This window comes from Eretmochelys imbricata, chromosome 3, assembly GCF_965152235.1.
Source record: "Eretmochelys imbricata isolate rEreImb1 chromosome 3, rEreImb1.hap1, whole genome shotgun sequence".
Classification (NCBI taxonomy): Eukaryota; Metazoa; Chordata; order Testudines; family Cheloniidae; genus Eretmochelys; species Eretmochelys imbricata.
The window spans coordinates 116089629-116106026 of NC_135574.1; the positions used below are offsets into that span (position 1 = coordinate 116089629).

The 16398-nt window shown below is 42.2% G+C and overlaps 1 protein-coding gene across 4 annotated transcripts; it reads right to left on the reverse strand.

Moving 5' to 3' along the window:
* Positions 1–1291: 1291 nt before the first annotated feature.
* FBXO5 (F-box protein 5) lies at positions 1292–16345 on the reverse strand. Of its 4 annotated transcripts, none has more exons than XM_077813219.1 (6): positions 15472–16345; positions 13289–13397; positions 7113–7849; positions 6442–6532; positions 4689–4871; positions 1292–2474 (listed from the first exon to the last, which is right to left on the reverse strand). In XM_077813219.1, exons 3-6 carry the CDS (start codon positions 7829–7831, stop codon positions 2223–2225), a joined length of 1245 nt encoding a protein of 414 aa, XP_077669345.1. In that variant the 5' UTR covers positions 7832–7849; positions 13289–13397; positions 15472–16345; the 3' UTR covers positions 1292–2222. The 4 variants fall into 4 exon arrangements, with proteins under 4 accessions (XP_077669345.1, XP_077669343.1, XP_077669347.1 ...); XM_077813217.1 differs by lacking the exon at positions 15472–16345 and adding an exon at positions 13578–13688; XM_077813221.1 differs by lacking the exons at positions 13289–13397; positions 15472–16345 and adding an exon at positions 11957–11976.
* Positions 16346–16398: the final 53 nt, after the last annotated feature.

Genomic DNA, 16398 nt, shown 5'->3' on the forward strand with positions numbered 1-16398 from the left:
TGTTTCCCTGTTTCCTGGCTGTCTTCTTGAGTGCTGTCCTGCACCCAGCCTATCAGTGGTCTGCATTAGAGCACATCTACAGAACTGGGTCCTGCTGGCAAGATAGGTGTTCCCCTACTTAGTCTGACCTGCTCCAAAAAAGCAAATTTGCTGGCTAAATAAACCTAAGTTCCAAAGCAGGCATAGAAAAGTTTTGAGTTAAGACATCTGAATGTTCTGCCAAAAAGGTCCGAGACTTAATGCTTGGCTCTGTTGGCAGAGATCTATAGAAGAAGGGGAAGTCCTACGGCCCCAACCAAAATGTCTGTTCCGCAGAAAGTGTTACAACTGTGAGACATGATGGATACAACAAAATATATTTTACAATCCATAAGCTTGTTAACCTATAAATCTTTGTAATGAGCTCAATGTATCACCTTACAACTATATGAAAAAGCAATCACTAAAGCAACCTTATCTTTTCCAGTTCCCGGCAAATGGCACTGGACACCATTTTCCCCATCCTCAGGGCCATCTCCCTTGCAAACACTATTCTTCCTCGGCCAGAAGAGCATGTCTGCATAGACTTAGAAATAGTCTTACCATATAGCTCCACTTGTTGGAGCACTAGTATAGACAAGGCTCAGGCACACACTGGCATTTTAACCACATTTAAGTCTGCACTAACCGATGTTAAGACAATGATTAACATGATCGAGGTTGGTCTGCACTACTATTCCCAACTTGGTTGCAAAATTAAGAAAAAAGCTGAGCAAAGCCAGGATGCAGCATTCTGACAGAATAATAAGAACAAGCACTAAGAACAGGAAGTCAATATACGACCTACTGTGCTGCTCTTTCGTTGTCTGAAATCTATCTACCGAGGCTGTAGGGGCCCACAGCGGTTGCCAATACTCAGGTAGTTACATCTGGCAGCAGTCGTTTCAGAGTCTTCTGTTTCAGAGCCTGCCTTTAAACACCACAGAACAGTAGTGACAAGTTGTCTGTGGACTGGATCCAGAAAATTAGAACCACAAACTACTGAGTCCACAGTAGATCTTCACTGATAATGGGCTTGTTCTTGGAGTGATGAGCACTCACCTCCCATTATCTTTCATGGGAATTGCAGATGGCCTGAACCTCAGGAACGGATTCAATGCGAGTTTTACACAAAAAGGGAAGGTGGAATATTTTTTTTTTTATAATTAAACTTTTAGGGATTGGAAATCCCAAAAAATGTTAGACGTGGACTAATGTTAGAACTGATATTATGATGTAACAAAATCAGGAACTACAGAGCATCTACATTAAATTCTGTTGAAAACATTTTAATTTATTTTCACATTTACAGTATAAAAGGTAGACTGACAAATATTTAAAGTCATATTTACATATATACAAACATCTAAAATTTAACATACAATTTGAAGAAAAGTGACAAATCATTTCTTTAGCAATGTACTATATACTTTTTTTTTTTTTTTTTTTTAACACTTTTTTGGAATGGAGTCAGTATGGCAAGAGTCCTAGGTCAGTTTGTAGCTCCTTGATCATACCAGCAGGCGAGGAATGAAGAAACACCAGTCAAATCCAAGATTAATTTCACGTAAATCATCAGACCAGCTAGTGTTTTGAAAATTTAACTTAAAGTTCCAATTTTAGACTGATGAGGCTCAAATGCAAAGCATGTACTCTAAAACAAAGAGTCCCACAACTTTTTGTATATAAAAGGACCTCATTAATATGCACACTCCAATTCAAATTTCCACTGTAAACTCATTTAAAAGACTTTTCTGGAACAATAAAATCAAATATTACTTAATTAAAACAAAATTCAATCCTTAAAACAATTCTTCTTCCACCCCCCCATTGAAAAATGCTAGCTTCAGACATGTAGGAATACTTGCCAAAAATGATCATTTAACCTTGCTTTTTTTTTTTTTTAATTTAAGTTAATAGTTAAGAACATCCTTTAAAAGATACTGTAGAATTCGTATCTAAATTTTTCTTTTAAATTTTATAAATCAGTAAAAAAACATGTTTGGGTATGGACAAATTTCTGAAAAGTCTCAAAAGTTTTTTAAAAATTGACTACAGCTGAGAAATGGATCTAGAATACATTCAACTTATTTTTTAAAAAGATATTTACTAAGAACCACTCCCACATTCACTTTTCTTTAGGATAACTTTCATCTCTGAATTAACCTCTGTGATAGAATAGCAGCTGCTGACAGCACAACAGATCACAATCTCCGCAAATTCTGTTTGCTCTTTTTGGTGCCAGGAAGAAGTCCTAGCTGAGAGCTTGATTTCACAGGTTTGCCACTTGCACAGTCTCTGGAATTGTGGTAGCAGCACAGGCACTTGGTGCAAAAGTCAAAGCTACAGCTTTCACGGCTGCATGTTGCCCTCTGTAGATAGGAGTCATATTTTGCAGGTGAGCTGCAGCGACTACAAACCTTAAGGTTTTCAGTGTTTTTCAAGGTCTTGGCAGCCTATTGGGAAAATATACATTTATTTTTAGCGAAATAATCACTGGAACGAGTAAATACACAAACACCAAGTCTTCCCCCTTGTTTTATAAACTTCCCCCTGAGTTTGTTAGTCTTCAGGGAATGTTGCAAGACCCTTCTTTTCTCCCTTCTCCCGAAGGATGAGTGAAAGAGCTGGAGAGTGGTGGTATGGAACTCTAGTGGGGATTCTGTGGTGAGGTTAATCAACTTACTAGAGTTATACTGTTGATGAGCTATTGGATATGTACGATTTTATGGAAACAGATCTAAGACGCTTTCTAAAACATTGTCAAGGGTAACCAGAACATTGGACTAAGTCTCTCATTGCAGAGTAATAAATAAATAAGTAAATGGAAATAAGCCTGGATCCCTCAGCCCTCATCTAAAGAACATATATGATGGGCCTCAACTACATTTACTTTCATAAGGGACTACCATCCATTTAGAATTACATTCAACTTAAAACACTATAAATAGAACTAATTTTCAGAAGTGGTGAGCATCCACGCTCTGAAAATCAGTCCCTCTTCCCCAAAAATCCCCCCACCCCAAAAAAGACACCTCAAGTTGGGCACTCAACCAGAGGCAGTCAAAAATCACTAATCGGTACACTCAGATTACATTTCAATTTTAGTCTTATGGATTTCATGGAAAACATACTAGAGTTTGATGTGGAATGGCTAAAAGCAGCAGCCAAAGAACAGCAACACTGAAAGTTATGAATGTGGGTTTACAGAAACTTTACACTTGTTTGTCTTTGTGAAGTCAGTATTGAATGTATTATCAGATGAAGTAACAGATCTGCCTAACCTGGATACTTTGCTGTGGACTGTAATATTTGTAACTTATTCCAACTATGAAGCACTTGGTTAACCTCATAATCATCTCTAAACAGGTAAAACACTGAATTTGCGGCAGCTATTAGCCAACCAACACACCCAACTAAAATGAAGTCAGAAACTACTCTGATTTGAAAGACACCAGGCAAATGAACTGAACTGGAAAATCTGGAGGTTAGTAAATTGTTGAACAGCAAAAGCCACTGGTCCCAAAGTGCAGATTCAGCACATCAAGGACAACAGTCCTGTGGCCAAAGTAGGAAAAATTAGTCTTAATTTTGAGGCAAACTATAAAGCCAAAGCAAGAGATACAATTTACCAAAGAAACCACACAAATCTGTGCTGAATGTTCCATACAATTTGATTGGGGGTGGAGATTCAGCACATGTATTGGCAATTCATCTTTAATGTGTACAACAACAATACTTTTTAGATAAGCCATATGACAGGCAAACAAGAGGGGTCCAAAACACAGAGTAATCAGAATTCTATCTTTTCACCATTTATGCTCCTTGGGAGATAGACTGGTCAGTTTAGTCAGTTTCACCATCCGGTTGTCCAGTGCTATTGTGTTAGGGAACAACATTTAAAACATTGTTGTCAAGAAGTTTCCTGAAAACACAGATTCAGCCTAGTTTTAGAGGCATGGCTATGATCCCTTCTATACAAGATGAACTGTTTTATGACAGGCTTCTTCAATGAAGGTTGCAGAGTATGTGAGGCCTTACTCTTGGGTGAATAAAGGGGCTAAGAATACAAAACAAAACTTCAGCAGTCTCATTCTGAGGCACGCTAGTATGTACATTTTTGGAAAAAGAGCCTTTTTTTCAATGCCATAAAACTTGAAGTAAGAGAAGCATAGCATGGGCAGGCAATATACAGATTTCCTTCAATAGTTGCGTTGATATGTGTCAATCTTTAAAAATAAGTTAGTACAGGCCTGTTAGTCATTGGCTTTTCTTGAGTAGACACTGCTAGTCATGTTATATTACAAAGTGAGACAATTCTTTGAGGGCAGGGACTGTATGTTTGGAAAACTCACTGCACACAGATGGCAATCAGGGGGAAGCCACAAAATTACTTTTCACTTGTGCCCTGAGCTAAGATTTACACCCAAGTATTCTTCTCATAGCCTTATTCAATGAAGACCATCCCATTGTATTATATAACTCCCCACCCAGTTTTATACATACAGCAAAAATAGGTTCCATAATCTAAATTTGTCAGTTATACTTGCAAAGTGTTACCAGTGGTTAAAACTGTGGTGTTCATTTTAGAAACATGAGTTACAAACTGTTCACGTGCTATTCTTGACAGCACATTAGCAGTTAAAGAGGAATAAAAACATCAGTATTACCTCAGAAAACTCCATGTGTCGGCTGTAAGAACCATTCTGATTGCTCTGGTTGGATGATTTGGATCTGGATGCTTTTTTGGATGAGCTGTTTGGAGGGGCTGCGGTCTGAACAGAAGCTAAAGCTGCTCGATACAGAACATATTCCCTTGTTACAGTATGTCCTGAGGGCTGTACACTACCATCCTGTCAAGAAGTAAAATGAGGTTAAGATTTAACAAGGCTCCTCTAAGTAACTGTCAGTATAAAAATTTAACTTTGATGTAAAGTAGCTGTGTATCTTTAAAATAAAGTATTGAAGTTTTCTTCGTAAACTTTTCTTTGGCGAGCAAGTTTATGGTAATTTTTTCAAACCTTGATAGTAAGCTATGTGGCTTTCATTTTACCTGTACTTTTGGTATAAGTAGCTATTCTTATTACTATTTTAAAGGAGGGCTGACAAACGATTAAAATATTAATTACAATTAATCACAAGATTTAAAAAAGGTGATTAATCACACGGTTAAACAATAGAATACCAATTTAAATTTACTAGAAATATTTTTGGATGTTTTTCTACATTTTCAAATCTATTAATTTCAATTACAACGCAGAATACAAAGTGTAAGTGCTCACTTTCTATTCTTTTTTATTACAAATATTTGCACTGAAAAAATGATAAACCAAAAAAATAGTATTTTTCAGTTCACCTCATACAAGTACTGTAGTACAATCTTTTTATCGTGAAAATGCAAAAGATAGTGCGATCTACAAGTCGAAGCATGAAGGGGCATAGGAGTATTCAGCATATCTGGCACGTAAATATCTTGCAATGCCAGCTACAACAGTACCACGCAAACACCTATTCTCACTTTCAGGTGACACTGTAAATAAGAAACAGACAGCACTACATCCCATAAATATAAACAAACTTGTTTGTCTTAGCAATTGGCTGAACAAGAAGTAGGACTGAGTGGACTTATAGGCTCTAACATTTTTACATTGCACTCAAAAACAAAAGTTATGTAAAAAAATAATTCTACATTTGTAAGTTGTACTTTCACAATAAAGAGATTGCACTGCAGAACTGAAAAATACTATTTCTTTTGTTTCTTTTTTACAGTGCAAGTGAGCACTGCACACTTTGTATTCTGTATTGTAATTGAAATGAATATATTTGAAAATGTAGAAAAACATCCACAAAATTATAAATTTACATTGGTATCTATTATTGTTTAACAGTGTGATTAAAACTGTGATTAATTTTTTTAATCGAGTTAATTTGTTTTGAGTTAATTGCTTGAGTTAAATGCAATTCATGGATAGCCCTCTTTTAAACATCTGTGGGACAACATGGTTTAGGCCACCATTAACTTCAATAATCTTCAATTATGCTGAACATTATTTCCAAGTTACCACAATTTTTAACCATTTGACAAATCATGCAATTGAGTCAACAGCAAAATTTTAAAACTAAACAATTTTTTCATCAATATTTTGTTGTGATGAATAGGAATGTTTGTCTCTTTTCCACCAAGAAGTGAACTTTTAGTCCAGATTTTCCAGGTTTGCACTTCAGGTTAAAAAAAGGATGTCAACCTTAACAGGATTTAAACACCTCAGTTTAAATATCACAGGGCCCAGCTCAGAGAACATATTTTCAATATATAATCAAATAATTTTTTTGATCTTCATCCTCAAGAGCCACAGCTAGCCCTCAAGCAACAGGTTGTATATCACTGATTCAGATTTAAAGTTATCAAATGCAGGAACTTACAGAAAGGTTTTTCACTGCTTTACTATACACTTGGAAAGCCCATTTGTCTTCCTTTAGAATTTTCTTCCATGTTGGACTCACTTTAGCCACACTGTAGTGAAAACACAAACACCTTAACAACTTCTGAAAGTAAAAAATAAACTTGTTGCTCAAAAATATGTCCAAGATCTAGTCCACTAGTGTAAGTGTCCTCAAGAGACTGAGTCCACACCCTCCCACCCCCTTCAAGAGGCAGGCTATTCCATTACCTCTCTTCTATTTATATCTGGCAGTACTCAAAATGTGCTAGACTTGTGCAAATATAAAACGTGAGAGGGTGCCTGTCCCAGTGAGCTTACCATATGAACGGACAATAGAAATTTTTAAAATTTTGAACAGGCAAATAAACATTGTGTCATGGTAAGGGCAAATGAGTGAATTTTGGTAGATTTTCATGGTAGTTTTGTAGAACTGGAGTATTATACTTTTTCTATGAAAGATGCACATCACTCCTATATAGCAACATGCATCATGTTGAGTAATGCAACTTTTTAGGATACTTTTGAAGTTGTAACATAATACTAACCAATGTGCAGAAGTCAAGCTCATATGCACAGAGCAGCATCCCTTCTGGTTCCCACTAGCACTATTGCTTTCCCAATGACAAACTCCCATAAGGTTAGTAAACTTACTTTATTAAGTCCATCTCATCAAGATGTCTTAAGATGTTTGCTAAAAGATGTCTGAGGTGCCTTTGGAAGAGTTCACCAAGAATGTCTATTCCATCTAATCCCATTTTTCTGCCAATTAGATTCCTAAGTCCAACGCTTCCCCGGGAAACAATTCTGTCCACAATAGCCCATGATTTAAGATTTCTTTTACCACTTTTTTTCAAAGTTGAGCAAACCAGTTCTTCAAAATAGGTAACTGGTAACAAGGTTTTTTTGGAAAGCTGTGCTTGGCTTTGGTTCATGAGACAGTGATTTGGTGTGCCATATATATTTCCCGCCAGTAATATACTGTCCTCATGTTCTGTTGGATCATTGTACTCGCTGCTCAACATAGAGGAGTAACCACTCTCCTCATTAAACCTACTGTTTTCCAATGCCTCCATTTCACAGGCACCTTCACCAAATCTGTACAATACTTGCTGGTTTTCTTTGTTATGTACAAGCCTTCCTTCAGCTTTGGGGTCAAAATTCCTGGGTGTTGCATTCTGCAGTTCACTATGCAATAGCCTCTGATATTCTTTAACACAGTCTTTACAAGACCCTTCCTCATAATTCGAGGTAGAGGATTCTTCTAGTCTTGCCTTTACTGCATCAGTCTTTAATTGTGCGAGTCCAGAGCGGACATGGTTACAATTAAAATCACATTTCATTTTCGTGGAGTGGTTAAGGTTTGCTTTCATTATTTTCTGGTTTGTATCCTGCAACAAAACAACAAAGTATTAATCCAAAACAGCTCTAGCCAGAACAAGTCAGTTGCACAGTTAAACCAAATTTCTCTATGGCAAACAAGTATTGTAGGTTTCCACTTAAGTGATGAGATTCCGTGTGACAACAGGATTCCCTGTGACTGTACTCTACGAACCAGGAGGTCCCTTCCAGTCATATGTCCCTAATCCCTATGCTAAAAGCACACAACACCAAGAAGAAAATGTTTAAGTTGGAAGACATTTACCATCAGATACATACGAGGACAACCTGCCAAACTTCTGGGCTCACCTGTCCATTTAAAATTCATCCTATATGGAAATGCTCTAAGAACCCATCAATACAAGACTTTCGTCCTTTCCCAACAGACCTTTAATCTTACAGAAAAACATTTAAATAATTGTTTGTATCAAACTGAATACTACAGAATAGATTATGGTGATCTTTTTAATGAAAGATCCAGTAAAAAAACACGTATTTTAATGTTTCACCATGCGTCTTATACTAATGGACAATTTGTGTAAATTTCCAGTTTTCCACAGAATACATGCCTATTCTTATACTTTCTGAGATGTCTGGGATGGAGAGTTCTACCTTCGCACTGGCTGCTAGATAGTATAGGTGCGGAGGGGGAACTCCTCTCTATTCTTAGAAAAAAAAATGCTGTGAGGGAGGGAAAGGTATCACATAGCTCCGCTTCATTTCTTTTCATGGTAGATAAGCTCCATTTTATAGTTTCCCTATTTCTCTCCTGCTGACACGAAGCTCTAGGATATTTTGGACCAACCAGGCAGCCAGCTATCCTGCATTGATTGAGTGAGCATGTGTCCTGAGCTGAAGTTCTACTTATACTGTCTGAATTTAGTCAGAGCCATTCTTTTAATGGGGCTCCAAATTCCGTAATGCGGAATTCAGTCTACCATTTACAAAAGTGACATTCACAGCACATTTGAACCTTTCCGCCACTTAACTGCAGCCAACTTGAAATGAAATGCAAAAGCTGTTTTAGACCAACTCCACTATACATTTTTCAGAACGAAACTGAGTAACTTCTCCAACTGAATATGTAGGAGGATGGGTTAGTGGGCAGAATGCAATTTCCCAATTGTAATTTGGATACCATACAAGCATCACTTTTAAGTCTTGCAAGAAGTACCATCAGATCTTATTATGAATAGGTAGCTCTTCTCCAAATCCACACAAAACAGTAGTTACTGAAAATAGTACTAAAAAAATGTATCTTGCCAGTTTTCAAAAGCCAAGCACAGTTGGGCCAAGTCAGTACTTGAAGGAGACCCTGGAAGTGGAAAACAACCAGTGCTGTAGGAAGTCAAGTATTCAAAATATGGCACTCTCTCCACAGAGACAATCCTGAATCTATACTCCAGAATGGAGTTAGGGCACTCTACTACTTGAGTGCATGCCTTTCAGGTCCCAATCAGTGATCATTAAAATTCCAACAGCACCTTTTCATAAGAATAGAGTGTTACCCTGGATATAATTGTGCCAAAAATAATTCACTAACTTTTTTTTCTGCTTTTTATGATGGATATAATGGCATCCTCACTTCCTGTCTTAAACACCATAGTACATTCAATGTATTTCCAAGTGGCCCCTAGAACAGTGGTTTTTGAACTGCGGATGGCGACCCAGTACTGGGTCACGGAATGTAAGGCACTGGGTCGGAGCATCTGTGGTCAGCACTGCCAACCAGGCTGTTAAAAGTCCCATCAGCGGTGCTGCCCGGCTAGACTCTACCTGTTCTGACATCTCGCTGTGCCCTGAAAGCAGCCAGCAGCAGGTCCGACTCCTAGGCGGGGGGGCCACTGGGCTCTGCATGCTGCCCCCACCCCAAGCGCTGGCTCCGCACTCCCATTGGCTGGTTCTCGGTCAATGGGAACAGTGGGGGGCAGTGCTTGCGGGCAAGAGCTGGACCACTTCCGGGGCACAGTGCAGTTCCAGGACAATCAGGAAGCCTGCCTTAGCACCCCTGCTGCGCTGCTGACTGGGAGCCGCCTGAGATAAGCCTCCCCAACCCAGAGCCCCTTCCTGCACCCCAAACCCCTCACAGAATCATAGAATATCAGGGTCGGAAGGGACCTCAGGAGGTCATCTAGTCCAACCCCCTGCTCAAAGCAGCACCAATCCCCAATTTTTGCCCCCAATCCCTAAATGGCCCCCTCAAGGATTGAACTCACAACCCTGGGTTTAGCAGGCCAATGCTCAAACCACTGAGCTATCCCTCCCCCATCATCCCCAGCCCCACCTCAGCGCCTGCACCCACCAGGCCAAACTCCCTCCTGCACCACAACCCCCTGCCCCAGCCCTGAGCCCCCTCCCACACCTTGAACCCTTCATTCTCGGCCCCACCCCACAGCCCTCACCCTCGCACCCCAACCCTCTGCCCCAGCCCTGAGCCCCTCACACACCCCAAATCCCTCACCCCCAGCTCCGCTAGGTCATGGGCATCAACAATTTTCTTCAACTGCGTCGCCAGAAAAAAGTTTGAAAACCACTGCCCTAGAAGGAACAGAGTGTTAGTGAGAGGGTTCCATGACTTAAGGAGGACAGTTGGCAGGCAGTCACTGAACTGGACATACTGCTTCTTGGATATTAATTTGCCACCAGGCAGAACCAGGATAGGGGCTCCTGCACAGGGTACCAAGCCAAAGTACACTTCAGAGGCAAGGTGGAGGTGTCTCAACCCCCACCACGAAGGGGAGGAAATGGTGGTTGAGGGGGAGGAGAAGCCACCCCCAGGCACAATTTTGCTGACTGGGAGCAGGGCATGTTTGGGAAGCTAAGTATCCCTTAATGTTAATGGAGATATCCCTTCACATATGTTAGTGGTGAAATAGGAGGGTACGCTATGTTGCCCTGATGGATATTTCTCCTGTGTGTTCGTAGAGGGGGGGAAAGAGATGTGATCTCCTGCACACTGGGAATAGCCTGAGAAGTGTCCTTCCATGTGGTCATAGTACAAAGGCAAAACCAACTCCTGTGTTTGCGGAGAGTGAGGAGTACCCAGGATTTTTAAGGGGTTACAATCATAGGCATTTCCAGGAGTTTGGGGAAAAGGGTGTTCCATAAATGTTTGAGGTGGAGGGAAGAAGTGTCCCCTGTATATTTAGGGTGATGCATATCTTTTTGGAGTGAAATAAAAATAATTGGTTCCCTCTGTGTACTGTGAATGGGGCAAAGATGTGGTTCTTGTATACCTGAATTAGTGAAGGTGACCCCCTCTGGGCTGTGGTTAGAGAAGGTGCCCCTAATGGCCTTGTTTGCAGCACAAATGAGTTCCTGGCCGCCTTCTGCGGTCTCTAAAGCTACATCAGCTCAGTGCATCTGTTCCTAGCGTGGTTAGTACATTGCAGGGTCTGAGAGCTGTCAGTGTATTTCCATTCCCAGCACCCAGTGCCTGAGCTGGGCCGCTGCCGACAGAAGAGCCCCCAACTCTGCCATCCTCACACTGAGACAGGTCTTGCCTCCTCTTTCCCTCATTTTTAATCACCCCCCTCCCCCCCCCAGAGGGCCGCGGGGCCAATCTACCGCCAGTTTAGGCAGTGTCCTCTCCCGGCGGCATGGCCTGGACGGGCGGGAGACGGGGCTGCGCGGCTGCTCCTCAGCCTTCCTCCCGCCCGCCAAGACCCCCGGGGCTGGCGCTTCCCTCGCTTGGGGGGAGCAGCCCGGGGCCCGCCATCCCGCCGCAGGGCGGGAGACCGAGAGGAGTGACCGGGGGGGGAAGTGGCTGCAAGGCCCTGGGGAAGGGGTGGGGGGGTGATAGGAGGCTGGCGGCCCCCGAAGGACCCCCGGGCTACCTGCCGGGTCTGAGCCACTCGGCGGCCGCCCTGGGGAAACCCCCGCCCCGAGGCACGTTCGGTTTCCCTAGCACAAGAACCGAGGCACGCAGCCAGAGCCCCGCTCCCGCCATCCACCCTCCAGAGCCCGGGGCGCCCCAGCCCGGGCACGGACGCCAGGGCACCGAGCCCGCCGTGACCCGGGACGCGTCACAGCCCCACCGCCTCTGAGACCGGGACAAGTCAACCCCCGCGCCAATGCGGCGGCTCCTCAGCCCCGTCCCCCTCGCCCGGCCACAGTACCTGCGGCGCTGCTCCCTCCGCGCGAACCGCGGCCGGTGAATGACTCTGGGCGGCTGCCGCGCTTGCCGGGTACTTTTAAAAACTTTGAATTTGGTATCCAAAATCCCGGCGGCCAATCAGGTGCCGCCCCACGAGCCCGGCCGCCAATGGCGGGGAGGCTGTAAACGGCAGCCAATCCCGGGCCTCGCGAGGAGGAGCCCCTCCTCCCTCGCATTTTCCCTCTTCTGAGGGAGAGGGGCGAGGCAAGCGCGAGCCCGCGCTCGCGCCCATGGGCGTGTCCAAAAGCAGGGAGGGAGGCTGGCAGCGCGCGCTCTCCGGGGTGGACACGTGGAGCGCGGGAGACCGGATGCGGCGCCGCCAGCAGAAGCGGCTTTTCTGAACGTCCTGATTGCTTCTCTGGGGCCCAGCGCTCGCGCCATCAGTAAGCGCTGCTCCATGCAGTCACCCCGCGCCTGGGTTCTCTGCCCTGGCTGTGCCAGGCAGCTTAGATCCCTTTTTTAGGGAAAAGTATTTACTGCAAAGGACTGGGACATGGGGTAGCTACTGAGGTTTATTTGCTAAAAGAAAAGGAGGACTTGTGGCAGCTTGGAGACTAACAAAGTTATTTGAGCATAGGTTTTCCTGAGCTCACTTCATCGGATGCAGCCGATGAAGTGAGCTTGTAGCTCACGAAAGCTTATGCTCAAATAAATGTGTTAGTCTCCAAGGTGCCACAAGTCCTCCTTTTCTTTTTTTCGAATACAGACTAACACGGCCGCTACTCTGAAACCTGAGGTTTATTTGTAAGTTGTTCTCTGACCATGGGTAAATCATTCCCTTACCTTTGTGGCGCAGTTTCCCCAATCTCTAAAGCAGGGGCAGTTGTACCCCCTTGGCAGCCTGGAGGGTGGCTTAACACTAATGTAAACTAATGTAAACTCCTTGGGATCATCCGAAGGGAGACAGGGAAATACAGATCATTCCCATATGCTAACCCAAGTAAAACAAGCTCACGTTAACCATAAGCTGCAGAAGAGTCTGCTCCTGCTGGAATTCTGTGCAATGCAGAATTAATATTCTCTGCAAAATTTTATTTTTTCCAGCAGAATTGATCCCCCCCCCCCAGCACTCTCTAGCAAGGGCGACAGGTGCTCCTGCAGCCAGACAGCCTGGGGCTGACAGCTGGAGCATGATGATGTTGTGTTATTCTGACACATAAGATGTGCTGAATTTTAAAATATTGTGTGCAGAATTCCCCCAGGAGTAATTGTCTCTGTAAATTAATGTCTCCTCCCCTTTTATATGTTATTGTACCATTTAATTATTCCCTTGAACTACAGGAGTTTCACTTACCCTCTGCTGCAGCTTGGTTTAGGCCTGGCTGTCAGGTTCCAACCTTCTCCCTCACCCCCAGTGGTTAGCTGACCAAAGTTCTTCAGTACCCCCAAATATTCAGTGTCACCTAGACGATAGTGGAACAGAGTTTAGCAGGCAGAATCCTGTCTCAGCACTGGTTTGGCTGTGCAAAACGTTTAACAAGTATCCTCCATGTCAGCAACATGGGATTTACTTTATTTGGAGAAAGGAGAGGATGGAACAGGTTCCCCTGCTGCCCCCATAATAAAACCAACAATCCACTCACTTTAGACTCTGCTTGCCTGGCTACTAAATAAATTTCCAAGGCTATTAGAACAATAGCAATGCTTATTCCTTTAAATTCTTCTTGTCTATAAGATGCTCAGTTGCAGTGAAGAAGGAATTCAGGATTAAGTCCACCATCTGCACAAGACAAGAATCCAGGTCTAGAACTAGGCCGCTATTTAGGTTTAAATAAGCCCTTCTCTTTCCAGCAGCCATTTTGTTCCCTAAGTGATCCTGTATTTTGGCCTTAGTACTAAGCTCCATTCTGTAGAGCAGTGATGCATGCTTAATTTCACCCATGAAAGTAGTTCCACTGAAGTCATGGGAGTACTTATACTCAAAGTTAGGTATATGGATCACTGTTTCCAAGAGTGGCGCCTTTACACTATAATTTTGGTATCATTTATATGCAAAATCAGAAGCTATTATGTGTCTGTTAGTGCAACCCCCATTCCTTCACGTTCTTAAAATCAGCTCCAGTGGGAGCACAATACAGTCATCTCACATCTCAGTGGAGTTGTATCAACGTAGGAGTAGTGTCCCTGAAGCCCCAGAGTTGTTAGAGAAAACAGTCCCTCCATCAAAACTAACATGGAACAGAGAGGTGATTTTAAGAACTCAAGAACTTGAAGGGAAGGGGAGTTGCACTTACAGATACACAATATGACCTTACACTTCTGATTCTGCATATAAATATACCAAAATTGTGACGAGTAAGGCTCCATTCTTGCAAAAAGTGGTGCAGATACCTAACTTTGAGTGTAAGTACTCCCATCACTTCAAAGGAACTACTTTCATGGATAAAGTTAAGCTTGCGCATCACTGCTTTACAGAATAGAGCTTAGTACTAAGGCTAGCATACAGGATCATTTTAGGAAACAAAATAACCTCTAGAAAGCCAAGCTTAAATAAGCACTTACTTGTATACAAAGGACTTGTATATTTCCTGGTTCAAACTAGAGAAGCGAGTAAATGTAAGATAATGGAATGTAGATATAAACTTTGTTTAGTTTTATAATTGCATTCCTTAATTGTTTACAACACATTACATTTTGTATGTACTTTATTGAAATTATAATGTTTATAAGCAAACTCCTGCAAAGTTTGTCGCAAATACTAACTTATTTTTATTCTAATATGTTTTGGTGATTTTGTTAAATAGAAATCTGAAGTAAACATTTTTACCCATAGCAAAATTTTTCCTCATTATATGAATCACTTGTTGCCCTACAGATTTTATTATATATGCAATATATGATAGTATGGTCTGGTATAAAAATTGTGCTCATCACTGTGTCTGTGTGGACAGTCACAATTACTTTCAGTGTTTTGCATACCCAAATATAAATGTAATGTTTCTCATTTATCCTCTGTTTTAACTACACAAAAAAGATCACCAGCAGATCAGAGAGGCAGAATTTTCCTTTACATAAACCATGCTGATTTGTCCCTATTCTCTGGTCTGTAATTTCCAGGATTACCTATACCACCTTTAGAAAGACAGATTCAGATATAAATTGCTACCCTCCAGTACAGTAGCTGGAGAGAATAGGTATTTTTGTTATTAGCTAAGATACTTTATATTTAATTAGCGTTTGCCCTACTCCTGCAAGAACTGCCATCTTTAATGACACTGGCAGGACAATTTGCACTGCCATCCCCAGACTGGACCATTCTGAGTAAAGGACTTCAGATCTCCAGGGCTGCTAATGCAACTCTTACACAGCCATGATTAGTCAACACAACAATGTATACAGACAATAAAAACTCCACCTTTACAGATGAGCTTAGCATCTTGCTGAAGGTTACAGAAAATAGTCTAGTCACCACTAGTTTTCTAATAGCATATAACCTTGATATAACTGATAAAAAGAGGAAAGCAAGAAACAGAAGACCTGAAGTTCAGGCTTCAAGAGAGTACATCCAAAATCCACAAAAGGAACTTGGGCATTGCAACGAGCCTAGCTTCAGATGCCTTGAAAATCACAGGAATCCACAAAGCCTACGTTAGATGCATAGGCTCCCTATACAATGCATGGGGAGAGAGAGAGCGCACCGTAAAAATGGGATACACAAAGATCAGCAAGTTAGGCATGCAGCTGCCTAAGCTAGCAGGTGGGAGATGCTGATGGGAAAGGTGTGTCCTGAATCCCGGTCATCTCAGGGGTCTGTTAAAGTTCGGTGCTTAAAATCTGGTCTGCAGGGAGGCACCTATTTCTGCTTGTGATCCACAACCAGGAACCCCTCTCTTGGAGTCAGGTGACTTAGGTGCCTAAGTCATTTTCACAAGAAACAAACAGTTTAGGTGTCTGTCTCACTCCACACAAAATGGCTGTGGGGAAGAGGGGGTCTCCCTTCTAATCTTTAGCTCAGTGCATGAGGTACTCAGCTGAGATATGGGAGATCCTAGTTTAAATTCCCCCCTTTGCCTGATAAGGGATTTGAATAGGGGTGTGTAACCTCTAAGGTGAGTACCTTAGCCACGGGACTATGGGATATTCTGATGTAGGTCTCTCTCAATATCTCTTGTTGAATTCATTCTACTTTAATAAGATAATTAAATATTAATTGGGCCAGACAGAAATAGAGTCATTGTGTAGTCAGGTGGCTAGGTCACTCACCTGAGAGGTAAGAGTAGCCCACTCACAGCTGAGCACCCTAACCACTAGCCTAAATGTTATAAAAGGGAGGCTCCCTGCATCCTTGGCTTTATACTGTATGGAACAGATTTTTACGCTCAAATGAAACCTAGAACTAGAAGCAACTCCGTTTTTCTGCATACCTTTTGAAAGTAGAGCAGCAATGTCCAGGTGAGAAAGTAA

Bases quoted from the DNA above. Each gene is read 5' to 3' on its own strand.
- FBXO5 (XM_077813219.1), bottom strand. From the start codon at position 7,831: ATGAAAGCAAACCTTAACCACTCCACGAAAATGAAATGTGATTTTAAT. The intron at 6,533-7,112 runs GTAAGTTTACTA...TTTTCACTACAG, and splicing joins GATGAGATGGACTTAATAAA to TGTGGCTAAAGTGAGTCCAA. The intron at 4,872-6,441 runs GTAAGTTCCTGC...ACTTCTTGACAG, and splicing joins AAGCAGTGAAAAACCTTTCT to GATGGTAGTGTACAGCCCTC.